Source organism: Alligator sinensis, unplaced genomic scaffold (assembly GCF_000455745.1).
Source record: "Alligator sinensis unplaced genomic scaffold, ASM45574v1 scaffold361_1, whole genome shotgun sequence".
NCBI lineage: Eukaryota > Metazoa > Chordata > Crocodylia > Alligatoridae > Alligator > Alligator sinensis.
Window position 1 is genome coordinate 2171619 of NW_005842007.1, and position 27189 is coordinate 2198807.

The 27189-nt window shown below is 39.0% G+C and overlaps 1 protein-coding gene across 2 annotated transcripts in view; it reads right to left on the reverse strand.

Moving 5' to 3' along the window:
• Positions 1–27189, reverse strand: part of LOC102372465 (TBC1 domain family member 22A-like) — a 172356-nt gene that overhangs the window by 74592 nt on the left and 70575 nt on the right. For both annotated transcript variants that reach the window (XM_006021797.3, XM_006021798.2), the window contains exon 2: positions 18210–18305. In XM_006021797.3, coding sequence (XP_006021859.1) covers positions 18210–18305 — 96 coding nt within the window. The remainder of the gene's footprint in view (positions 1–18209; positions 18306–27189) is intronic.

Consider the following 27189-nt stretch of genomic DNA (forward strand, 5'->3'; position numbering starts at 1 on the left):
CAAGGCGCCCCCGGGGGTTACAAGAAATAATGGCCACAAGCTAGCAGAGAGCAGATTTAGATTGGACATTAGGAAGAACTTCTTCACAGTTCGAGTGGCCAAGGTCTGGAACGGGCTCCCGAGGGAGGTGGTGCTCTCCCCTACCCTGGGGGTCTTCAAGAGGAGGTTAGATGAGTATCTAGCTGGGGTCATCTAGACCCAGCACCCTTTCCTGCTTATGCAGGGGGTTGGACTCGATAATCTATTGAGGTCCCTTCCGACCCTAACATCTATGAATCTATATGGCTAGGCTCTCTGGGCAGATTTATTTCCCAATGCTCCATTAGACTGACTAAGCCAAGTTAATTACATCTTAAGTAGCAACTCAGTCACATGTTAATGCAGTTAATGGTGTGATAAAACAAGGAATAAGCTGCAAAGTGATCACATGGATTATGTATACTAAATTCATGGCTGGTTCCCATCATGGCTTAAACTGCACAGTGGCCAGTCATCAGCTGATTGGGGCTCCCAGCCTTGGGAGCCCTTGACTCCTATGCACTCCTGAGGCTGGCATTACCAATCAGCTGACTTCCACTCCTAGTCTTGGGGGCACATTAAAGTCTAGGCTCTTATGTGCCCCTGGAGGTGGAAGTTGAAATCACCTGCTACTCCCAGCCACAGGGATGAATTGGAACCCTTGACTCTGCTGCACCCTGGAAGCTGGGAGTGGCAGCTGACTGGGCCCCCCAGCCTTCAGGATGCAGTTGGAGCCCTTGAGCATAAATAACCTGTTCTGCACTCCCAGCCTTCATGGAACAGTAGAGCCAAGGGCTTCGCTGCCCACCAAATGCTGGGAGCCCCAATCAGGTGATCTGTGGCAAGGGCTCTATCTACTGTGTCCTGGAGGCTGGGAGCCCTGATCAGCTACCACTCCCAGCTGTGGTGGTATACTGGAGCTGTTAACACTGCAGCGCCCCAGACACAGAGCTGCAGCTGATTGGGGCTCCCAGCCTTGAGGACACTGAGTCAAGGACTCTGGTGTGCCCCTGAGGCTTGGAGCAATAGTTAGCTGGCTGGCTTCCTACTTGCCAGTGCAGGCAGAGCCTGGGATCGTGATTCCAAGCTCCCCCTGCACCAGCAACATGGCGTTACAGGGATCTGATCACTGATCCACAATCACACTTCCTGCCATGCGTGTATAGTCTGCCAGAAAGTGCAATTGATGGGATCACTCATCAGATGCCCTGGCACCTTTAATTTAATATTTGCCAAGGGCCTGTGATGCCTTAGAGGTACCCATCCCAGAGTTTAAAAGGTATCCAAATTACAACTCCCATGATCCACTGCACTCAGGCACATGTAAATTAATGTTAAAGGGCCAAAAGACAAACCAATGCTTTTTATCTGATATTGTCGTAACTGAAAATATCATAATGACGAAATTGCAAGTTCAACATTGAAACTTTTTATCCTGGTCTGGAATGAAAGCAAATAATGAAAAAGGGGATTTCCCCATTAAACCAAAAGACATTTTCAGTAAGTATTAAGAATGATAGATTTCCTTTGGCAAATATAAGAATTTAATATCAGAATTCAGAAAACCAAAATCATTCTGAAACTGACATTGGGTCTGTTGAAATACACCTACATTTAAGTGTCTTCCATGATTATCTTCAAGTACATTCTCAATGAAGATCCACTTCCACAATTAGCATCACCAGAGATTCCTGTTCACATCTTAAACCCAATTTCAATTTCACTGAACTGAGCAATTAATTTTTGGGAATCTTTAGATAATTTGGATCTGTTCTATGACTTTACTTGGCAGTTTCGTTTTGCTTTTTACCTACCAACATTACTACCTGTGGTTGTCTTCTGTCCAGTACACTGACTGTTCTATTTTTTCTGACTATATTGTTCATATTTCACTGACTATATTTCCCCTTTGCAGTTTATGAAAATGTTATTTTGTCATCAGGGGTTTCTGACTTAGCCATGGATTATCATCAGGCATTGGAAATTATTTGGCAGTATTATTAGGAACTAAAGAAAAATGTTATACACTAAAAGAAGCCTGTACAACATGTCTCTTGATCATTTGTAGGAAAAGAAAGAGGAAAAAGTTCTATTCTATGAATTTCACTAAGTTTCAGTAGAAAGTAAAAATGATATAAAAAGAAGGGAGGAGAAATCAAAATTGATATTTCTTTTGCTACATCTTATATGTATATAATTCTCTTTAGTCAGTGGTCTTAAACTGAGAGGAAAATACTGATAAAGTATTGCAAGTCACACAAAACATTCACATTCTGAAAGAAGGTGGCCACTCAAACCTAATTCATATGTCTGGGTGAATTTTATTTTCTACAAACCATTAGACATAATAGGACTAAGTAAATCAAACTAGTAATAACTATAATCAGGGAAGACCCAGAAGAAAATAAAGAAGCAGAACTGGTTCAGAAAAAAATTAAAAAGACTTAAGAAAAAATTCACAGAACATTACTGCATGAAGCTGGATTTATTGCTGACAGACCACTACTCACACTACTAACCACTGACACTATAAATACTGTTTTTCAATATCCCACACAGCAGGAAATATGTTGGAAAAATTTCATGGCCAAGTTGCTGGGGCCTTACCCCTTGACTTCTTTCTCACCTACTCAAGATTCATTACCACTGACAAACTAATAAGTTTGCATTGGTGTACTGCCATCAAAAAGAGAAGGTGTGGAAAGGGCTATATTCTGTTTAATACGACTTGTTTGTCCACAGTTGCAAACAAACATAAAAATGTAGAAAAGCAGCTACCCAATGAGAATCATTTTTTTTTTTTTTTAATTTTAGACATTTCTTTATACCTAGTGAGAAATGCATAACAAATAGCCGGTCCCTATAATTTAGTCAAAAATGTGGTATGGACAAAGTCCATCCTTTGTAGGCTTGAATATTAAAAGCAGTTCAAAAATCTTAATCATGTTTCAATTCAATAAAAATCCCAAAACTGGATGCAGTACTCCAGCTGCAGCCTCACTAAGGCCAAGTACAGGGGGAGAATGACGTCCCGGGGTTTGCTTGAGACGTCCTGGGATTTGCTTGCTCAAGCAAATCCCAGGACATCATTCTCCCGCTGTACTCAGCCTTGGTGAGGCCGCAGCTGGAGTACTGCATCCAGTTTTGGGCTCCACAATTTCTCAAGCAAATTCCGGGACGTCACTCTCCCGCTGTACTCGGCCTTGGTGAGGCCAAAGCTGGAGTACTGTGCCCAGTTTTGGGCTCCACAATTCAAAAAGGATGTAGAGAAGCTTGAGAGGGTGCAGATGAGAGCCACGTGCATGATCAGAGGTCAGGAAAACAGACCTTATGATGAAAGGCTGAGAGCCATGGGGCTATTCAGCCTGGAAAAGCGCAGGCTCAGGGGTGATCTGGTGGCCACCTATAAGTTTATTGGGGTGCTCATCAGGATCTGGGGGAACGTCAGTGCACCAGAGCCCCCCAAGAGATGACAAGATCAAACAGTCACAAACTTCACTGTGACCAATTCAGGCTGGACATAAGAAAAAAAACTTCTTCACTGTCCAAGCCCCCAAACTTTGGAATAGACTGAGGCAGATCAAGCACCCACTTTGCACGCCTTCAAGACACATTTGGATGCTTATCTTGCTGGGATCCTATGATTCCTGTGGGCTTCCTGCCGCTGGGGTAGGGGGCTGGACTCGATGATCCTCTGGGGTCCCTTCCAGCCCAAATATCTATGAAATCTATGAAACCCCAAAAATTTAAGCTTATCCAACTTTTTGATCAGTAAGACCAGGCTAAAATCACATGAGAATAATTTCTATTACAGTAGAACCTGAATTCTTCACAGGATTAGTTTCCTTATGCCTCTTGAGAAAATGAAGGCTTGCAAACTAGCCAGGGGTATACATACAACTGCAGGAAACAGATCCACGGAACCACAGAGGTATTCCAGATTTGCTATGGCTTTTCTTTTAAAGGGTGCTGCTTCTCTAATCAGTTGTGTAGGACCACTGATGAGCTCCACTGGAGTGGAGAAGCAGTCCCTGTGTGGTCCCTCTCTTTGTACTGCCACTTCTGACTATAGCCCAATTTTACAGTGGGGTGGAGACTTAGAAGAATGAATTATAAATTGCAACTTTTACAGTCTTAGATGTTTAGCTAATGATTAAGTTTCATTTGTGTTATTTTTAGCATAACGCCCAAAAGTCTCAATCAGGATGGGATGTCGTTATATTACACGCTGTATAAACACAGACATGCTCCTTGTTTTGAATGGATTACAATGTGAAGATAAAACTTAACAAACAAGTGTAACAAATTTGGAAGGAAAATTAATACAGAAGATAATGGTGATAAGTTATTGTTATATAGTCTAATTGTGATAAAATGTATACTTTTGAATCATTCATTTACCCTTTTTTTTTTATTGTAGTTTTAATTTAGGAACAGCTGATCCCTCTTCCCCCAATTTAGGGAAAGTGACCATTGCTTTCTTGTTCATCTAAAAAGATAATTCCATAGTAATGATCTTCATTCTGCTATATCTACCATCATTCAATCTTTTTTTTTTTTTTTTTTTTTTTTTTTTTTAAGAAAAACCCTAAACATGAATCAGATAGCAATATATGATCCACCACTTCTTCAGCTGGTAATGGAACTCATGACATTTTTCATAATCCTATTCCCTTGAGCTGGGTGGCCTCTATATTCATACATTCTTTCTGCTGCCATTCAAAAGGAGATCTATGCATATGCCAGGTGCAAGAGGGCGTTAAAAGCAGTTAAGGGACATGTTTCCTGACATCCCTGTGGCATGGCCCTGAAAAAATGTCTGTAATACCTAGGTCTCTGTGTGGTTAGTCTCTCTCTCAACAAGGTCTGTTTGACAGTTCTTACCAAAAGGCAACTGCATTAAAATTAAAAAGTAACACTATAAAGAAAAAAAGATGCCCCTGTAAACTGTATATAAGAATTAGAGGAATACAGTGCAGCTAAATTTTTAAACCCAAAGCTCAAAGACAGCACAATCATTTTATTCCCACAGGGGGAAATTGACATACCATATAACACTAGAGTCAGTATCGCATGGATGAATTTGCAGCTACATGTCAGGAACTATTAGTGATAAAGGGAAAAAAAGAACCCTTTATATGACACTACTGGACAGCAAGGAGAGTGTGACAGGGAAGAGGGCAGGGAGGAAATCAAACTAATATTTTTTCACCACTACTTTCTTAATTACTTCAGGGATTGGATCACGCATTTAATCTGACATAGGTAGCTAACCAAGGCCTAGTGCTATAGAGATCAATGATTTTCACCTCAAATTAAGAAGTCTAACCTTCAGTAGCAGTGTTATCACATGCAAAATAAAGTGTGAACAGTCTATGACAATTCAAGTTCTGCCTACAAGTCAGCAGACTTCAAATACCTTACTAAAATAATTTTTTTCTGTTAACCTTCAATTTTTATACAATTGAGAGCATGATACTTAAATTGGGGGAAGAGGTGGAGGGGAGGAGGGAGAAGCCACTAGGCTTCCAGGCTACCTGGGTCACAGACTCCTTCTATTAGTGAAGCATAGATTTGTAAGAAAAGATGAAGAATTTTTTTGACACCGATATATAATAGATTACGTTCTTGGTTTTGTTTTTCCTCAGGATAAATGAAAGGTTGGATGAATGAGCTCAGAAGTAGAAAATGGAATAGACTGTGCTTGCATGCAAATTAGTTCAGTTCAGTAGAAAAATATAAACAAGTCAAATTTAGTCTAAATGGCTATGAATCTGTTAATAGGACAACAAGGAAATATTTACATTCTTCCAATGGGAAGTATGGAGGTACAAAACTGTAGTTAGAATTAATGTTTGAAATAGAACTTGAACATTTTGCGGATTTTTTTACATACATCTTAAATAGCTTGACCTATAAACTCCCAGAAAATTTCTGTACTTGAACAAAACTTGAACATTTAAAAAGAATAAATCCCAAGCATACAAAAACAGCCAAAACGGACGGAAAGCAAATGCTCTAGTAAAACTTCAAAATTGTTACTTGCTAAACAATGGGATAGCCATTGATATCAGAAGAGCAAAGCTATGATGCTGCTTCCACATGCAGTCTGAGAATGTCTTTCTTTTCCCTGAGAAGAATGACTGTATAAAGCTTTCTGAGTGTGCTCTGTGATCATTCAAGGGCTGAACATGATTCCAGATGAGAACATTTTTCTTTACATTAGAAATGACGAGAACACTTTTTTCCCCTAAGTATGAGGTACAAACGCTTATCCTCAAGAACATAAGCCATTAACTATGTTCACAAGACATGGAAAAGTCTCTCCAAAGGGCTTTCCTTAGGTGTTCCATGATTTTTATTTATGTTTCTAAACTATTTCTAAATGGTGCAAGAAATAGCACATGACTTCTAGTTTAGGGTCCGGTATATGTAGCTTTAAAAATGGAGTTTCTGAAATGTAATGTGTGTCAACAACAATTTAAAAGATTCTTAAATTATGGAATCTGTTATATCACTATGCATGACACATAGTCAAGCTCACAGAAGAACGTAGGTGAATTAATCTTTTTTTGTTCTCATCAATACTGATATTAAAGAAAAAATACAAAAGGCTGTCATATTTCAAAATTACTAATTACTGCCGTTTACCTTTAAGTCATCCTTCCTCCATCTGGTGAGGCATATAATAAAGATCCTCACTGGAGTTAGGAAGGACAGATTACTAATAGGAAAAAGTGTTTTATCATTGTTGATGGCCCTAAAAGACTCCAACTCCTTCTCAAATCAGTTTCATGAACTTTCTTACAGTCACTAAAATGCCCAGAACATTTTATCCACACAATTGACGAGTTTTAGGAATAAGAAATTGTGTGTCAAACTCTCAGAAGTTGTCTTGTTGAAAGGACTTGATCACTACAGAACAATTTTATTTAAGGTGAGTTCAATAACTAAAACCTTGAATTTCTCAAGTCAGACTGATCCTCAAAACTGTTCTCAGTAATCACCTTAATGGTGCTATTAAGTACAGTAAAAGCTTTGTTATCCGGCACTTTACCATCCAGAATGCTCTATTAACCAGCATCTGTCCCACCATGGCACTTCTGCTTTTGCCACTGTGAGCCGACTCCCACTTCTTCCTTGTGGACCACGGCCTGGGGCAAAGCAGCCTGCACAGGGTCCCCCTCCCTTTCTCCCGGCACACTGATGCCAGGGAGCGAAAGCCCTGGAGCACTGGACGTGGCAGGAGGGGCTGGCCTGAACAGTCAAAGACGCCTCCAACCCGCCGGGCTGGAGATAAGTATAACTCTCAGATAACCAGCACCCCCCATTCCCCATTAAGGCCAGATAACGGAGCTTTTACTGTATATTTGATTTTTAGTGGTAATTTCTTTCTTTTTGCTTACTATGCAAAATCCAAAGGAAAATACATTTTAAAAGCACATGGTTTTTATGAACAAAATTACTCAGAGAATGTACAGTACATCATGTTTTATGTAATAAAAAAAATAGCTAAATCCTAGCATTTCAGACATAATGGAACTTCCAGCCAAATTAAACATAATTTTTAAAGGGAGTATCTTTCAAAGCTTAACACTAATATACATATGGAGCTAATATTTTCTATACATTTAGTGGGTCTAGGAGCAATTTTTAATTTGCATTTGCAAACACCAAACAAAATATGCAGTTCTTACAGGCTAGGGACAGAAATTACACACAAACTGGTATAAGTGATTGGAAACTGGTTCAAATCTGTAACACAGCAGAAGTTCAGTGCACATAAACTGCTTTCAAAATGGTCAAAACCAGTTTAAGATAAACTTGGATGGATGTCATATCAGACTTAATTGATTTACGTTAAATCAGTTTATTGAACTTCTGTCCCAGATCCCCTCCAGATTTCAAGTTAACTCACAGGCCCCAACATCCCAGGATGCTTCACGCCTCCCCCGCAAACCCCCCTTGCAGGGTGGTGGGTTAGCCTTGGTCTACGCTGTCTGCTCCAGTTGAGCAGGGAGGTGCGTTTTAGCGTCTCCCAGCTTGTGGCCTGGGCCACTGCAGACACGTGGCTGCATTTCCAGATTCAAAAGTGAATATCTGTTCACTTGCTTATAGGTTTCATCTACGCAGCTTAGACTAACCTGTGAAGACTAAACAGATTCAGCCTCAGATTTTTTGACTGTCTGTACTTAGGCACAACGTCCAAATTGACCATGCACGCATCAGTTCTTACCCTGTCACATTTTATTGGCAGAAGTGAAATCAAAAGAACGTCAAGTGCACGTGGTACATTTAGCAGGGGTTTAGGTTGTAGCTGTGTTGGTCTAAGGACACAGGCAGACAAGGTTCCTTGGGTGAATTTGATATCTTTTATTAGACCAACCCAAATAGTTGGAGAATATTTATTAAGCAAGCTTTCGGGTTCAAAAACCCTTCGTCAGGCTAAGGAAGTTTCAATAGTTGGTGTGTGCTCTTCCTGGATGGAATGAAAAGTAAACAAGCCAGGGGCTAGGCTGGGCTGGGGGACATTTAATAGCACAGGAGATGCATATATTTTCTAGATGTGGACCATGATGTTGCAATGATTCTGACTTAACATTATTTAAATTATTGGACTACTTCAGCAAGAAAAAAGTAGGCACAAATCAAGTATTTACAGGATCTGGAGTCTGGAGCAGGGTTGGTATTCAGCCGTGATCAAATAACTAAGAATGACTGCTAATGAACTCATTTCCATTTCCCTCCTAGATTTATACTAAAATATTTCCATACAAAACCAAGGCTTCCTCTTTTACTTTTTCTTTTATTCATTTCACATTCAAAAACTTATTTACTTTGCTATCATAATACTTTATTCTATAAAAAATTTTTTGCTCCTATAAATTTTTTCCATAGGAAGAGAACACAATTTTTGTGATGCATTCTATATCAGAAGATTTGCTTGACTACATTTAGACACTGAATAATTTCCCCCAATAATAACTGCAAATAAAATTCTCCATTGCTCAATAAAACTGTGTTCTTTATTTGATTTCTACTTGCCTTCATTGCCTTATGTTTAGTTCAGTTTTCCACAATATATTTGTTTATAATAATTTCTATTCCACCCACAGTATCAACGCATTAAATTTATTCTACAATTCAGAAATACAATCAATACTATCATTTCAACGTTTATCCTCTTTTCATTTACTCAATAGACAGTTCTCTTCTGTTTTCTCTAAACTTTTCCCCATTCTTTTTGGCTGCTAATTTTCTTCAGTAGTACAACTAAGTGTCAATGATTTTTTAGGTTTTAACAGTTCAAACCATCAACCCAGACAGCCTGTCTCTAAACTGCAGCATACTAAACTCCTAGACAATGGCACAGAAATCATTCTATTTGTAGGTACATCATGAGATACAAGAGTGACCCTATGGCAAGTTTCGTAAATCTACTCTTACTCTTACACAGACAAATTAACAGACAAAATCTACTTTTACCGGTACATAAGATTGCAGTAGGACATATTCCATCCCCTACAAAACTTAGAAGAAAAGAAATAAGGAGTTAAGATGACAGACTTGTACCTTACTTTCCACATTCACAATGCCTTCAAACTACTGCTGACACACAAAGTTTGTGAACATAATATATGCATCAACAGTTGTGATGATGCCATTCCAGGGGATGCATCTACACTTGTGCTTTACTGTGGAGGAAACTAATTAGCTCCATAGTAAAGTATCACAGTATACACATGTGCTGGTATCATGGCAAAATAAACTAACTCTGCTGTAAGATAATTCCTGGCTGCTACCTAGCCGCATAGCCAGCTCCACCTCCTCCCAACACCACCACCGGGGCTGCACCCCTGTGCCCTCTGCCAGCCCTGGCCTGCTCCACCCCAGCTCAAATTGCTGCTGCCCGGGGCACAGGTGTAGACACTGTGCCTAGGAACAGTTTACTTTGGCCCAAACTGCACCTAAGTTTATTGTGTCACCTTAATTTCACATGCAGATGCACCCAGTAGGTGCATCCACACATGCAGGCACACACTTGTAGCAGCTCAACTGAGGCACAAATTTGTGCCAGAATTTTTGCCTTAGCACATGTGCCTGAACATGCACTTTGTTGTGGGACAAGTTATGCCACATGGGGTAAACTGACCCTGTCCAGCTCCTCCTAGATCTGCGGCCAGGGGAAGCTAGAGGTATAAAAGCTGTATAAAAAGCTGCCCTGGCAAGCAACTCAGAGATACTTGCTCTCAGGAGTTTCTGAGGCCTGGGGTATCTGGGGACACTTGCCCCTTGTGCCAGCTAGACTGCTGAAGCATCCCTAACGTAAAGTTCCCTTCACCCTCTACCCACTACAGCAGTCTGGCAGTGGGAGCTGCTGCCGGGCTATGACCAGCTGCCACCTGTGACAGCATGCATACACTTGGCTACACACCTGCCAGACCTGGAAGGGGACTGCACAGCTACCTGGGCTGTGTCATGGGCACTGTAGCAAAGCTGCCTGCACCTCTAGGCCAGTTGCAGGTGGGGCATGGCTGCAATGTTGGCCTTTGTACAGCACTGCTACCATGTGGCATCTGGGCAGCTATTTCCTGGAAGATGTTCTCAGTGTGGTGGCCTGCTTTGAATAGTCAAAGCATGTCCTGCTGACCCTAAATGACCAGGAGGTCAGCCACCTCACCTGCCCTCCATCTGGGTCATGGGTGCCAGTCCTGAGCAGAATCCTCTGCCTGAGTCCTGCCACTTCCCTCGCTAGCAGGAATCCAGGTGCTCCCCATTTTAAAACGGCAAATTCTCTGATAAAAAATGCCAAATTCACTCTTTAAAATACCCACAAATCCATGTTCTTCCACAATTAAAACAAAAGGCCACTATATAGAGAGGGGAAGAGACTGATCAATTGGGCAATTGGTTTTATTGATATATTTACAATTTTAAAGCAATTTGAAAGCCTACCAGTGTCTCTATCATCATAATAAAATAAATTCTAAATATCTATATGCTTTTGGTTTACTTATCATACAAAAAAGAGAGCTCCCCCTGGCCCCTTCACTAACCAGGATGTGGGGACAGCTGCCCCTGCCGCCACAGCTCCTGCCAGCAGTGCTCATCCTGTCTGACAGTTGGGCATGCTGGGTGTGTGATGGGGGGGGGTGGGGGGGTATGAGGTTTGCGGGAGTGGGGTGGAAAGGGGTATGGGTGAGTGTGGTAGGATGTGGGGTGTGTGTAGGAGTGCTGTGGGGTGTGTGGGAGGATGTGAGGAATGTGGGGAGATATGGGAGTGCATGAGGAGATGTGGGGGGGTGTGGGGTTTGAGGGGGAGCTGCCAAATCCTTCCCACCCTGTGTGGCGCACAGCCCCTGGCACTGGCAGCAACAGCCAGCTGGGCTGTCAGGGCGGTCATGGCCTGCTTGCAGGCGCAGCCCTGTGGCTGCACATCACCACCTGACCACGATGGAGAATGGGCCGGGCCCAGCCCAGCCCACCTTACTAGCACGTGCCTTTGGACAAGAGCCATAAGTAGTGGCAATACCAGTCCTGGTCCTATCCAAAGGCACGCTAGCAGGGCGGGGCAGGGTGGGTCAGGTTGGGCCAGGCCCATTCTCCATGCACAGACTATGGATGAAGCAGTGCTGCAGCGGGCAAAGCCCAGCTGACTGCTGCTGCCAGCACCGGGGGCTGTGCACTACGGGGGTGGTGGGGCAGACTTGCGGTGGCCCCTCCTCAAAGCCCTCCATAAACCCTACATATCCCACATCCCCTTGCCACTCCTCCACCCACCCCTCCAAATCTCTGCTTACCTGGGACAGCACCTGGGGCCAGGTCATGCTGCAGCCTTGCCCCACTTCTGCTTGCCCTACACACTTAGGTAGCATGCTAGGGTAGCAGGAGCACCACAGAGATGATCTGGCTGGATGCCAGAGCGTCTCTGGAGGGCCCACCCCTGGCTTGCCTCAGGGCATGCTACAGAACTGTGCCCTGTTCCGCTTTTTTCTGGGGGGGGAGGAGGGGTGTTTTGTTTTTTGTTTTTTTGTTTTGTTTTTATATATATATAGATACACACACACACCTGAAATCCAGGTATCAAATTTTGAGCCCATGCTGCAAATATGCAGCATGGGGAACATTGTTTCACTCTCAGTATGCCTCTTGTGGCATCTCAAACTGATTTGAGATGCCACAACAGACACACGCACACTCATCTGGATGCACCAAGTGAGGTTTGTTTTTAAGTTATCTCAAATAAGGGTTTAAAACTCTTAAAGATGCAAATAGTTTTAGATTCACAGTAAATAAGTTAATGTCAGCAAAGAAATAAATTACTGACACAAACCCACTCACGCAGTCCCCCTAGAGCTCTGAATTTCTTCCCACTGTCCTGCTGCCTATTCCAAAGATAACAACTTATCCCTGAAAGCCTCAGCTACTTTGCCCTTTACTGAATCTCATAGCTGCAGCAGAAGTATCCTCTACCAGCCCCACCTGGCTTCTCCTTGGGTTGTGAAAGAATGTTTAGGTCTCTCCTTCTGTAGAATAAGTTAGCCTGGAATATCACTTACCTAGAGATGGCTCTTGACCACAGGCAATATGGTCAGTAAGGAGACAAAATAACAAAAGGATTTATTATATAGAAGAAAATAATATGAAAAACATTGGCCATAAATTTGGAGACAACAAAAAAACAACATAAAACTTTCTTACCCTCTCATCTGGCTATAACCTAGCACCCCAGAGAGTGCTGCCAGCATTTCCAAAGATCAGTCTTGTTGCTGATCCTGCCAGTCCTTACTGCTGGTAACCTGGAATGCCCCAAAGCCTGGGAAGCAAAGGCCCTCTGCATAGTTTTCTACATCCCCAGAATCCTCTAGAAATTTGTTTCCTGCCAGGAGCAGCTAAAATTCCTCTAGCTAATGGTACATTACTTTTGGTGGCCTTAGCTATTATGGGGTTGCTTTTACCATTACAGGCAGATAATACCTTGGGTACCCATCTCAACAGTAGCCCTCTTCTGCCTCTGGTTATGAATGCCAATGGTCTTTGCTTTAATAAAATGGTAGAAATACATAGCAGTTATAGGTACACTTACTCTTTTTTCCTCAAGTATCCATTCCTCAGTTCCTTTGAATTTGGTAATGGTTTAATCAAAGACAGATGGCATAAAAATCCATTACAGTGGTAAAATCAACATACATGGATGCACCCTAACACTGGTTTTCCAACAAGAACACACATGACATATCATGTGAAATAGATGTAAGAAAATATTTGTGCCATTCCATGAATCCCCCAAATTTAGTGGGCTTTGTAAGGTCAACAATGAAGTGTAAATGCACATCTATCATACTTAAGATGAAAGCCTCCTGAGCTTGCCAATGTAGATTATTAAAAGTGAGATGGATGTATACCTACCAATCTCAATTTCTTTTTAGATGATATCCTTGACAGTTCACCAAACATTAATTTATTTTGTGAGGAGGCACAATCCGCAAGGCTGAGAGCTATGGCTTCCTAAATTTTAATCTTGGCTTTGACATTCCTATCAGACTTTCAGCAAAATCACTTAACCTCTCTACTTCAGGTCCCCTATGTGTAATACTTCCCCTTCCCTGCACAATCTTATAGGATTGAACAATATTTTGAAAATATAGAGTCTTAGAGTGAGAACATTATTGGATTTTCAACCATACCAACCCCCCCCCCCCCCCCAAAAAAAAAACTCCTCTTTCCCCATAAGTAAAATTTTAATAGGGTGATAGCTTAGCTAGTACATACGGATCTGCAAAAATATTAGAGGAGCTTATGAGTACATTTTATGGAAGGGTATGGTAACACAAAAAGAGTAAAAAGAAAACAAAGTATTAAGCAGATTAGATATTTACTGAGTAGTGGATAGGGCATAGCTTGGTAGAACAAAAATATTGTCTTAAAACAATAAATACAACAAAAATATTTAGTTGACTTATTTCCAGTAGATCTGGTAGGAGTGGGTCTTAATGAATTCTATGAATGAAGAAAGGGAAGTTTACCAGTGAACCAGTGCAGAAAGATCACCTGCTGTGGATGGATTCCAACTAAGGAATTACAGAGACAGCATTTACCATATTTCATTCTGTCTCATGCATGTAACCAACTTACACAAGCTGAAGCAAAAGGCCATTATCCTCTTTTTTCTCAAATTCCTTATGTATAATTTGAACTGAGGAACGTAAAAGAAACAAGTCATATTTTAACTCCAGCTATTCCCAGGCACAACACTGAAAGAGCAGGAAAGGGCAATGTACCTATACAATCAGGTGTGACCAGGTTATTTGTATTTTAACAGTGTTAAGCAAAACCCTGAGGAAGGGTGCGTGTGCCTGAAAGGTTGAAGAAAAAGATTTTTTTTTTGTGATTTCTTAGTTGGTGTAATAAAAGGTATTATTTCTGAACCAAGAGTTCTAGACAGCAATTCCCAATTTGTGGTATGGGTAGGACCAGTGGTACACAGACAATATGTCAGTGGTACACGTTAACAGATTTATTATAATTACTCTACATGACAAAAATTTGCTGGTGGTACTTAAGGTTGAACTGAAAAATTTGCTGGTGGTACTTAAGGTTGTGTCATTTTAAATTGGTGGTGCACAATCTGTAAGTTTGGGAACCGCTGTTCTAGAGCTTTGCATTTATCTTAGTCTCAGACTAACATGACTACCAGAATAGATCCCTGAAACATGCAAAGCTCTAGCATTTTCCTTATACTGTAAAAATTATCCTAGTTTAAAACTGTTCAACATATATTATCACACTAATGTTATTCACTTTCCACCTAAAGATATATTTCATTGAAGATGTTTTTCTAAAGTCAGTTTAAGAACAAAGTAATTTATTAAAGGCCTAGTTCCCTATGCAAAGTTTGTATAATGCTGAAATATAAATGGGTATCAGAAAAAGTATAAATCTCCACATTACATAAACTATTAAATTAAGGGCATATCAATTAATAAAATTAGAAAAAATTAAAGACTGCCACTTAATCTACCATACTACAAATATATTACTCTAATAACACCTTATCTCCCTACATGCAGGAAAGTTTATTTAAGACATTTTAAATAACACGTCTCAAGTATGCTGTTTTTGTAGATAGAAAAAAATGCAAGATGTGCCAGCTTGATAAAATTAGGAGCTGAGTTTTTATAAAATGTTCCATATATGCACTGTAGAGTATCTTCATTTGATTTCAAAGCAGTTTAGAAATATTATCTGTTCCTTATACAATAGTACTCTATGCACTAACCATCCTTTCTCTATTTTACCAAAAAAAATTTAAGTAGATATTCTCATCTATAATAAATGCCTAATAATTTTTATTAGTAGTGGTAATAGTAATCTGATCATATTCACTACCATAGTGAAAAAGTCCAATGCAAATAACACTGTAATTTTATCTAGTCACAGTCTTAAACCAAAAGCCAAAATATCACACTATAAATTAAACATTTTGTCTATGAATTGTAATAGCATTTTATTGATTTTTAATACAACTGATATTGATTTCATAAGTGATTAAATCACATAATCCTTAGTATTTCATAATTTAATTTTATATGATGAACAACTTAAGACTATCTAGAAAATAATAGGAGCTCCAAACTCTTCTGAATTATGTATTCATATAACCCACTTTAATGGCATCAGAAGAAATTAAACTACAAATAAAAATGTTGCAATGATTTTGTGAAGGATCAAACACATGTAGAAAAAACTTACTCAATAGTAAAATAATTATTTTTTATTTGCATAGATGCCTGATTTATCAGGTGTCCAGAGGGCATGAAAAAGTGCTATAGACTGTGGTGAGAGGAAACAGCATAAATAGGTACATGGGAGAGGGTGCTGTTCCTGCTAGCAAAATACAGGTGAAAGGAAAGACTGCCCAGCACTTAAAGTTTTATTTTCAGAAACTTTAGAAATTGACATAGCCTGATAAAATTGGGAAGCAATACATGTTTACCACTTGGGGGAGGCAGCTACCCAGCATTAATTTACTGTTGAAGTGGGGCAGCTTCAATTAAGACTGTCCCCATTAAATAGATAATTCTGTGAAGAAAGGCAGGACTGATTTGTTAATTTCATACTTGCTTTGAAGGGGTAGCATATATGGTATTCAAGTATCTGGGCAACATTAATTAAGGAAGTAGAGTTCAGCCAGCATTTGGTGGAGGTCTTTGGACCCAAGCAGCAGAAGTACCCAGCTAGCATTACATTTTTTGGAGATTTTGAGCATGGCTTGTGAGAAAGCAGTACATTTCAGCCTTTTTAATGTTTTGAAGCTGTTGCAGCATGAGTATTTTCTGTTATTATTTTGTTATTCTGTTATTTTGTTATTTTCTGTTGACAGAAAATAAGCCAAAACAATAATTAGCCTACACTATTTTTGCAAAATATGTGAGACAAGAAGTATAGTTGTCTGGGTTTCACAAATGTAACCTTATAATCAGGTAAATTTTTCAGTCCTGTGCACTAATGTAAATTAAATTCCAAATAGCCATGGAGTTCTTTGTCACAAATTATGTGCATCTTACAATCCACTCTCCATTTGTCTACTATTCCCATCCCCCACACAATCTTTCCAACAGTACACCTCGCTTTCTTGTGTTAACACTTCAAATCATCTAAAAAAAGAACATAAACTTATGAGATGTAAACTGTACCAATAAAGCAGTCCTATAACTATATTCTATGTCAGCGTTTCCTAATCTTTTTCGCTCCATGGCACACTTACCTAAATAAAAAAGCACCATGGCACACCAGACATTGAGCAAGGGGAGGTGCCGGGGGGGGGGGTGACGCATGGGCAGCCGGACACTGACCGGGGTGGTGGGTGGGCGGCCAGCCACAGCCACACACTGACTGGGGGGGCGTGGTGAGCTGGATGGCATTTTGGGCTGGACCCATGCCCCCTGCCTGGCTGGAGCTATGCTCCTCATCTGTCTGTGTCCACAGCAGCAGCGGGTGGGGGGCATGGCTCCAGCTCCAAATGCTGTGGCCACCTGGACGTGCCTGATGGCACAGCAGTGTGCTGTGGCACACTGGTTGGGAAACACTGTTCTTTGTTATGCCTCTCCCTGCTCCATACCCAATACAGTGCTCAATTTAAGTTGTAAGCTTATTGCAGAGATTGGAGCTTACGTTTTAAGATGTAGGTACGTCCCTACCCTATAGTGTATAGTTAGCTATAAAATTGCGCCTTCATGGCCTATTTTTTCAAGGACGCGATTTATTACAGTTGCCTAAATAGGAATTTAGGGACCTATGCTTGCTAATGTATGTCTTTATTTTATAAGCAGAAATATGTATGCATTTTTATGAAATTCATATACCACCCTCTCCAACAGAGGCTCAGGGTGGCTTACAGCAAGAGAAATAGAAACTTAAAAGAGCAACTAGAATAAATAAAACAAAATAACAAGGACTATGCATACTTCTGGTATCATACAGATGTTAAATTATAATAAAGTGAGCAACATCGGTATTGCATTTTCACATAAAAAGCACAGAAACTTTTAATCCTCAGTCACTTTTTTCAGAAAATCTTGCTGCGAAATTCCAAAGCATTGCTTCTTCAGAAATCTTTTCCTCGGTGATTGCCTCAGGTGAAATATTTTTCCCCTCAGAGTACACTAAGGCTAGGTACAGACATTCAAAAAGCCTGAGATGGAACTGATCTAAGTTGCACACTTTTCTGTAAGCAGTGTAGTTTATATTGGTAGTGAACAGAACACACATTCACCCTTTGGTATGGGGGGGAAGAAGGGAGAAAGGGGGTAAATCTTAGACTGGGTTCCGCCATTTTCAAACCAGTCTGTGTGCGCTGAACTTCTGTTCTATTACGGGTATAGATCAGTTTTTTGTGCTAAACTTCTGTTTTGTTATGGGTGTAAAACAGTTTTCAATCACTTATACTGGTAAAAGTGTAATGTCTGTACCTGGCCAAAGAAAACATACATTTACTGTTTACAGGCAAATTGCTTCAAGTCCAACAGCTTTAAAGTTACTCTTTCAAACATTCAGATATTATCAATCAGTGCAACTGCCCCTGCTTTGTCAAATTCATCCACAAGAAACACTGAACTTAATTTAATAAACACTTCACTGCTGGAAAAACATTCCAGGTTTCTGTAACACAAAGAGAAATCTTTACTTACTTGGAAGTCTTTTTCTTCAAGAATCTCTTTCCTCCATTTGACAAGGAAGGCGGCACACACATACAAGTGGAAGTGTGAAAAACCTTCTGGTTCAGACTGAAAAAAAATAATTTAAATATGCTGAAACATGATTTATGCAATGTATCCCTAAATATACTTGTAAGACATTCTAAAAGACCTAAAACCAATGTCCCAAATGAATTATGATTTCACGTCTGCCATAAGCATTTACAGACTGTTCTGCAGCTAGGACTTGGGTGTTTATTTATGTATATCCTTTTTTTCAGGATATTTCCTGACTTTTCTTAATTTATCCTTTGGTATCTATACACTAAAAAATACTATAAGATTGACCGCTTGCCTCAAGCCCAACTTGAGGACAACCATATGCTCCATCTTCAGTGTAAGTTTAATTTAACATTACATTTCATTTCTATGCCTATTTCACAATAATTTCTGTGACAGAAATTTATTAACTCGTTTAAAAAACAAAATGTGGAAGTTTTGCTGGGTATCGATCAGCTGATTATTTATCATATTAAATCCAATAAAAATTGCAAGACCACTGTAATTCTAGAACAAAACAGCAGTTTAAGGCCCCAGTTTTGTAATTATATCTGCCTAATGCAGTCTTTGCTTCATTTATTTCATCGCCAGTAATAAATATTTCACAACCATATAAAAATCTGGGCCAAACACATGAACTTAAAAGTATAATTTTTTAAAAGTTTGTCACTATTTGAAAAACCTATTTAAAATTATATTTAAGATTTTTCATTGTAGATTGCTTTTAAGTTGTTGAAAAACTAAAAATTTAAAAATCCAACTTTTTTGTTTTATGGATGAATTAGATTAAATTAGTGGAGTTACAGAGAATGAACACTGCAGTGAAGTCGCAAGTTAACATCTTGAAAAAAAAGATTACATTTCATAAAGTCAGCAAACTGCAGAATCTGATGCATAGAGGCAGTACAATTTAATTAAGACATTCAACTGAATATAAAATATTGCAATTGTACTTTTTTTTTTTTTTTTCCCAAGTACCCCAGTAGAAGGCTGGATTTTTTCTTAATCATCTTTACTGGTCACAGCAGAACGATTTCCTACTGCTGAGAAGAATTTTGTGCAAACTAGATGAACTTTAGCTTAGGGCATTTCTTACAAAAAAGATTTGAGTTAGAATTTTATTCTGTTAAATGGATCACACCATCTGTGAGTGGGCAAATTATATTGAAATAGTTATTTAATAAATAAATACATCCGAAAAATGGATATACTTCTGCTTTACTGAAATTTAACCTTCAGACTACAATAATCTAAAATATTTTTTATAATATTTATAATACAGAAGACACTGAAGGAAACACACTTTAAAAATATTTTACGTTCAAAATGAAAAATCTATGTATTATTAAATAAAGTTCCAATAAAGTTTTAGTTTTTTGAAAACATAGTTTTATTAAAAACTACATAGAAAAAATGCTACATTTGACAAATCAAGTACTCAAAAGTTATGAAATTCCTGTGCATAAATTTAATTCAGCCATCAAATCCATATGCATCATGTTACAGTCTTTCAGTACAGGAACATGCAGGCAACCCTCGCCATTTGTGGGGGATATGCTTTCGAGATCCCCATAAATAGCAAAATCCGCGAACACAGTGCCCCTGGCAGTTGGGAGAGGGGGCGCGGCTGCCCTGGAGATGGCGGGAGCACAGCAGCAGCAGAGGGAGTGCAGCAGAGCCAAGCCTGAGCTCCCGAGGACCTACTGTAGGTGTATTTAAGATGTGGTTCTGGCATTCGGAATATTTGAAACTGAATGCTGAACCTGTGAATAGCGAGGGTTTCCTATATACTATTTTTTCCTTTGAAACATTCAGTGAACAGGATAGGCAGTGCTCATTTAACAAGGAACTATTCAGTATTTGCTTTAGCTTTGTTCAATTTGTGATACAAGTCTTATTTACTGAAGTATTCAAAGTCTAGGCTGAACACAAAACTATTAAATACGGGCTATAATATAGCCTTTATCACTACAATATCCACATGCTTATAGGATCATAGACAATTAGGGATGGAAGGGACTTCAGGAGGTCATCTAGTCTAACCCCCGCTCAAAGCATGACTATCCCCAAATACATCATTCCAGCCTGGGCTTTGTAAAGACAGGCCTTAAAACCTCTAAAGATGGAGATTCCACCACTTCTCTAGATAACTTGTTATAGTACTTCACCACCCTCCTAGTGAGAAAGATTTTCCTAATATCTAACCTAAACTTCCCTTGCTGCAACAAAGACCATTCCTCCTTGTTCTGTCATCTGCCGCCACTGAGAACAGTCTAGCTCCATCCTCTTTGGAACCAACACTCACAGAACCCTGATGTGAAGACGGCACATACTATCTCCATCTTAAAGAAGGACCCCTTGAGGTGTTTCAGCAAAACACTACACTCCTTCAAATTCCTCCTGAAGTTCATTTAATAACAAAAGAAATTAGCAATTAATAAAGGTTGGGTGGAGCAGCATTTGGGAATCAGTATTTGAGGCACATGCAACACATTTTGAATATTATCACAATGTACACCAAAAATATCAATGCCTATTCTGTGCGTCTTGGCCATATGTACCTAAAACACTACATGTACTAAGATTTGGTTAAACTTCTATTTATGTTTTATGGTGGAACTATAAAGATACATTTTTTTTAAATAAAGGTTTTAACAGCAATTTAAGTCTTCCTGGAGAAAGGAATCAAAGCTAGAAGTTGAAATTTTACAATGATAAAGAGCCAGATTTGGATCATCTCATTTGCACTGAACGTCCCTTTTTCCACAACTAGTTGCATCAATATACTTTTGGTATACGATGTTATCAGATGCAAGTAAGTGGATCAGAACCTGACCCAATATGCTGTAAACTTCTGTGATAAGGGGTAATTGTGGACTAACTTCTTTTAAAATGTCAATAACAGAATTTATATAATCTGTTCAGCCTCCACAAGAAAAGGCTGAGAGGGGATCTGGTGGCCGTCTATAAACTGGCCAAGGGAGACCAGCAGGCAATGGGAAAGTCCCTGTTCCCCTAATCACTACTGGGAGTAACAAGGAGTAAGTTGACTGAGAGTAGATTCAGGCTAGACATCAGGAGGCACTACTTCACAGTCAGGGCTGCTAGGATCTGGAAGCAACTTCCAAGGGAAGTGGTGCTCGCTCCTACCCTGGGGGTCTTCAAAAGGAGGCTAGATAGACACCTTGCCAGGGTTGTTTGACCCCAGCATTCTTTCCTGCCCAGGGCAGGGGGTCGGACTTGATGATCTGCTCAGGTCCCTTCTGACCCTACCAACTATGAAACTATGAAATTAGCTTCATTGTTTCAAAAAAGCAATATGCTTTGCACATGTCATTTTAAACAGTAAAACATGTAACCTATGGTGAAAGTGAATGTTTCCTTTTCTATCTTCCTTTTCTTATCTATTTAAAGTGAGAGAAAAAAGACTCTTGGAAGTGCTATGTTTAGTTTGTAATTCTGATATGTTTCAAGTCCATATTATTGGAATAAAACTTGCAAACTGAACTTTATGTTGATTCAACACAAATGAGATTTTAGCATAAATTAATATATTTTAAAGAATTAAACAATTTCAATCGTTTTGCACTAATACATCTATAACCTGAAATTAGCTACTTCACGTTCATGTTGTTTTATTGTTTCTTGTTTTAGCTTTAAATACAAATAACAGTATGTAGCAAATTCTAGGAGCTGCTGTTTGATTATTTTGAGTATTGTGCTTTGCATAACAACATAAACCATTTCTAGCCAAGTACAAAGACAAGTTGGGAAACACAGGCCATTGGAAAAAATGTTCTGTTAACTTCATTTGATTCAAGATTTCAAGAAAATCTCTGCTCCAAAGGACTTGCAACTCAAGGCACACTTCATAAAACCATTTATTTAAACAAGGTTGCCATTACAACCAATAGGACTTGTTGTACAAGATGAAAACACTAGCAAAAAGGTTTGCAGGATCAGGCCTTAACTAGACATATACACAACGAGGATAGAAAGAATGCATCAAAGTAAAGTAATGAGGGGCTTACTACGATAGCTACATGATTTTGTACATTTCCTACTTTGATTTTTTTTTGTTTTGGAAGGGATTGAGCAAAGCACAGGACAGACAACAAATTAAAAAAAAATAAACCACCTGTGTTGTACAAGTCATTGTGGTTTGATAGTCCAAATAGCATATTAAGAATTTAGGGTGCATACAGATGTTCAGGGATATTAGATTGTGTTAAATTGGCCATTTGATCCAATTTAGTTCATTCAGGTGCAAACCATATACTTGATTCCTAGTTAGGTGGATCTAAGTATGAACTGGACAGGAGTTCAGGAAGGTTAGATCAGATGAAAAATGGCTGTCCTGATCTAAGTTAATGATACTGCTGAGGAAGTCTAACTTAGATCGGGGCTGGTGAGAAAGATCTAACAACTTTTGTAAAGTTCACAGGGCTAGAAAAGCCCAGTTGCTGTCCCTAGCCTTGGGGTTGTGCTTTTCCTACTCACTACCCTGGCACCAGGCTATTTTTTTTATCCCTCCCAACTCCTTCCTCCCACCCCAGATAGACAACACCCTCACAGAGTAGCCAGCCCCTCCCCGCTAATCCAGTAAACCAAGGAAGTAAATTGAGGTGTTGAGTAGAGCTCCAGGAAGGACAAGGCAGTTGGTTGGCCAGAAGTGGGGGGTGTTAATCTGAGGGTGAGGATGTTGGGGGGCTAAAAATAGAGAGACCCTCATCCTACCCGATGGACCCCAGTAAGCCCCCTGATCCTACCAAACCCTCCTGGACCCTGATTGCCCCTCCCCCCAATACCGCTCATGGAACCCACCTGATACCCCTGGAGATCCTGCCTGCCACCCTAATGACCCCAGAGCCTGCTTGCTCCCCCCTGATGCCCCATCCTGCTAGCCCCTCTATTCTGACTTACCTTAGATCAGCTGGTCGGTCTGTGTGTACCCTTAGAGAAGCTCTAGTCAAAGCAGTCAGGACAGATAACTCACTTGTCTAGCTGATATTTGTCTACTGAAAGAGTGGGAAAGAAATACCAAGTGCCTAAATACAGGGGTGTAGGTTGTAGCTGTGTTGGTCTAAGGACATAGGCAGCTTTGGGTAAATCTGATATATTTTATTAGGCCAACTAAATAGTTACAAAAAAAAAAAATCCTCAGCCTGACAAAAGAGTTTTTAAATCCAAAAGTTAGCTAAGAATTTTTTTCCATCTATTTAGTTGGTCTAATAAAAGATGTATCAGATTTACCCAAAGCTGCCAAGTGTCTAAATACTCATCCACCTCCCTTGTGTGGTAGAAAGATTAACTGCAACATGCCAATTAGCAGGGAAAACTCTACTATCAGTTAGGACTGAAGGTGAGAAAAAGAATCCTTTTTTCACACCAGGAGAGGGACCACAGGGAAAATGGTGGGAGAACCAAATCCTTGGAGCCTTCCACTTCTTGTTTGAAGGCAAATGAGTACAGAAATAAGCCTGTCCAAAGCAAGCAGCTGCAAAGAGAACAGCAGGAAACTTTTCAGGAATTTTAAAAAAAACTCTTTGAAATGAAATAAGAGATTTTGAGATGAGATGTGGTTGTGATAAGAAAAAAGAAATGGATTAATCAATCTAGGGATCATGTCCCAGATAAAGAAACCTTTCTGGAATAAGCGCCTAGGATACTGTTTACATTTCTCTGCATTGTTTTGTGACAGCATGATATTAACACATTATAACATCTTAGGGTAGACAGAGCAAGCTACTATTTTCCTTTGCTTCCACACTAGATCAGCTAAATCAAAGTATAAGTATACTTTGCCTGATCTAAGCAAATACAGTAAAATCTTAGTCATTATGCATTCACACACTCATTGCAAAAACTAATATGTAGACCTTGCCCTTCTATTTAAATACCAGGTGCAGATCTGTTTAGCATGTGAAACTGGTGGTATAACTGCAGAAAAACCAGTAAACACCAGTTATATTGGTATATCAGATTTAATTAAAGAAAGCATTAAGAAAATAAACAAAACTATAAAAATGAAGATGTCAATGCAACTAAACATATCTTCTCTACATTATTCTGTAAATAGTTTATAAAAACATTTAGAAATGTCTTCAACTGCATCATTAGCATTTTAAGGTTTTCAGCTCTAAAATTAAAAAAGGTCCAACATCAGAAAATTAAAAAGAAAATCAGAAGCCCTTTAAAATTAATTATTTAATATATTTTATACCATTTTTTACTAGTAAAGGATTCGAGCTAGTCTCCAAGTTTTGGTATAAATAAAACAAATGCCATGAAGTTGCTTTTAAGCATTCATTAAATGTTTCATTGTTGCATAGTTACCCATTACTAGTACAGTTTGTATATATTTGAAAACGATCCACTTATCTTTAAGATTTCAGGGAAAGAACAGTAATGTAAAATGCAAATTGGAGGGCACTTAAGGCTTCAGTTAAATTTATGGTATCAATAAAATTAGATTTGTATGAATTACACCTCAAACTTAAAACCCTGAAGCTATAAAACAGGGAACACAATAGCTGGCAACTAAATTCAAACTGCACATAGAGGTAACCAAGTGTAATTTTAACTTTAAGGAAAGCATGGTAAAGTTCAACACGATGTATTCATCAAGTAAATTGTTCCATTACATATTTGGAAACCAAACTGGCACATTTTACTAGCATGTCATGCCAGCAATGACCTTGTTTCCAACTCCTTATGCTGCTCCTGCTCTTGTAACAGATTTAAACTAATATATGAGCAAGTCCTGCTTCAATAAGGGCAACAAAGGCCTTTGGCTCAGGAAACGTGGAGGCACCAAATGAAAGGTTCCACACTCCAAAAGCTCATCTTGGAACGCATAATACAACTGGTAAAGAAGAAAAGAGGAATCTTTTTTCTGGCAATTTATCCTGGAGTGGAGGACAACACAATGCCACTCGATAATATGCTCTGGATTAAGAGCTGCCTCAGAGTATAGGCAACTTGATAAGGGCAGGTACCAGCCCAAGCATCTGAAGTCAAGAAAGAAGGGAGGGAAGAAAGTAGATGAAGTCGGGATGTGGGGAGGGATAATGACAAGAAAAGAACAGATTGAAAACTTGGAGTAGAAAAATAAAAGTGCAAATAAAATGGCATGGGAGGGGAAAGAAAGGAAAAAACAGGAAGATTATTTGTGGTGGTGAGACAACCAAGGTTTAGGAAGCGCTGGAACATATTGTAGGGGAAGAAGAACAAAGGAATGCTAAGGACATGGTGGGAGGATAAGAGGCAGGCTCAGAAAGGGAGGAAAAAGAACAAAGGGAACAGAGGAAAAGGAGAAATACTAGAGACAGAATAAAAGGAAATAAGAAATGGTATGAGAGAACAAGTAAGGAATAAAGAATTCAAACATTTTCTCTGTATATGGTCTAACAAACATCTGTTAGCCCTTTACTTCCCCTCCTCTACGTTCAAAAAATATAACTTGTATGTAATTCCTGGAAAGGTGATGGATGTAAGGAATTTTGTGGAGATGGTAACAAATATGCCAAGATAAAGATACTGAAATTTTGCTATTTTCTCAGGTCTCTGAAAGTCAATTCAATGTAACCTCTGGTAAAATTACTTTTGGTTCTTCATTTATTTCATTGACTCACAAAACTATATCTATTATTTTAAGGCAGGCCTGTCAATACAGCAGGTCAGACTAGATGATCACAACAATCCCTTCTGACCTTGTAATCTGGGAACCTAAAATTTAGGTTTTTAAACCAAATAAATAGTTTGTTATTCCATACTGAAGATTATCAAATCAAAGCAAAGCTCAAAAGAAACTGTTTAGAAGAGTTTAAAAGAAAATAAATCCCCCAACTAAAGCAATCTTATTGAAATGTTAAAAAGGCATAAAGAATATCTAAAATCATGCCAAAGACCTGTATTTATTCTTGAAATTTTCCTCTTCTACCTTTCTCTTCAATGCCATTTTCCTAGGTTCTTCAAATTAAACCAAATAGTTCTAAATATTCAATTCATTAAAGAAAAAAATGCATATTCCCCTCAGATTTACGAATTCATCATGCTTCAGAGATAAAACTAGGCTACGAAGTATTTCCAGTGGATAGTCTTAGACAGTTTTGGAAATTGAGTAAAGCAGCTAATGCATAATTGCCTTTTCTAACACCTGCTACCTTTCCATTTGTAGCTCTTGAAGTTACAAACAGTTTGATCTCTGAATGTATAAAAATGCAGACTATAAACTAAAAGCTGTTTAAAATCAAATATAAACAATGACCTTGATTTAAATATTTTAGCAGAAGATCTCAAGACAGATGTACAACCTTCCAAAATACTTATTTTGGACATATTACTTGTGACTCAGAGCACATTATCTAAGAACCATCTGTCATCACCAATAAAAATCATTTAGATTTTTAACATCACAAATATCACATTGCCCTGCAAAAGTTAATCTCCTCTGCAGCTCACATCAAAGGCGTTCTTTTATACTTCACTCTCAGAACTTCTTGAATTAGAAAATCACTGCATGAATGTAGACTAAATTTTTTTCAAAATAACCAAAGATTGGCCTAACCAGCTCTCCATATCCTAGCACTTCAATGGTTAAGAAAGGTTACTATCTTAATATATTATGTTTGTGTGCATCAGGAAAGACTTAGTTATATTTTAAGCTACCCAGGATGGCCAATTATACTCAATATGCTAGAGACAGAACTTAAAATTAACACTACAAGAATATTTTGCGCTTCAATAATTGTTTACATTCAAGGAACTCAAAGTACTTTACATGTACAGAATAATAAAGTGCTCTTATGTTGTTCATACATATTTTTCCACTACATAGATCAGACAACTGAGTTACAAATAAGTTCAGTGACTTACCCAATAGCTCACAAAAATCTGGGCAGACATAGGGAAA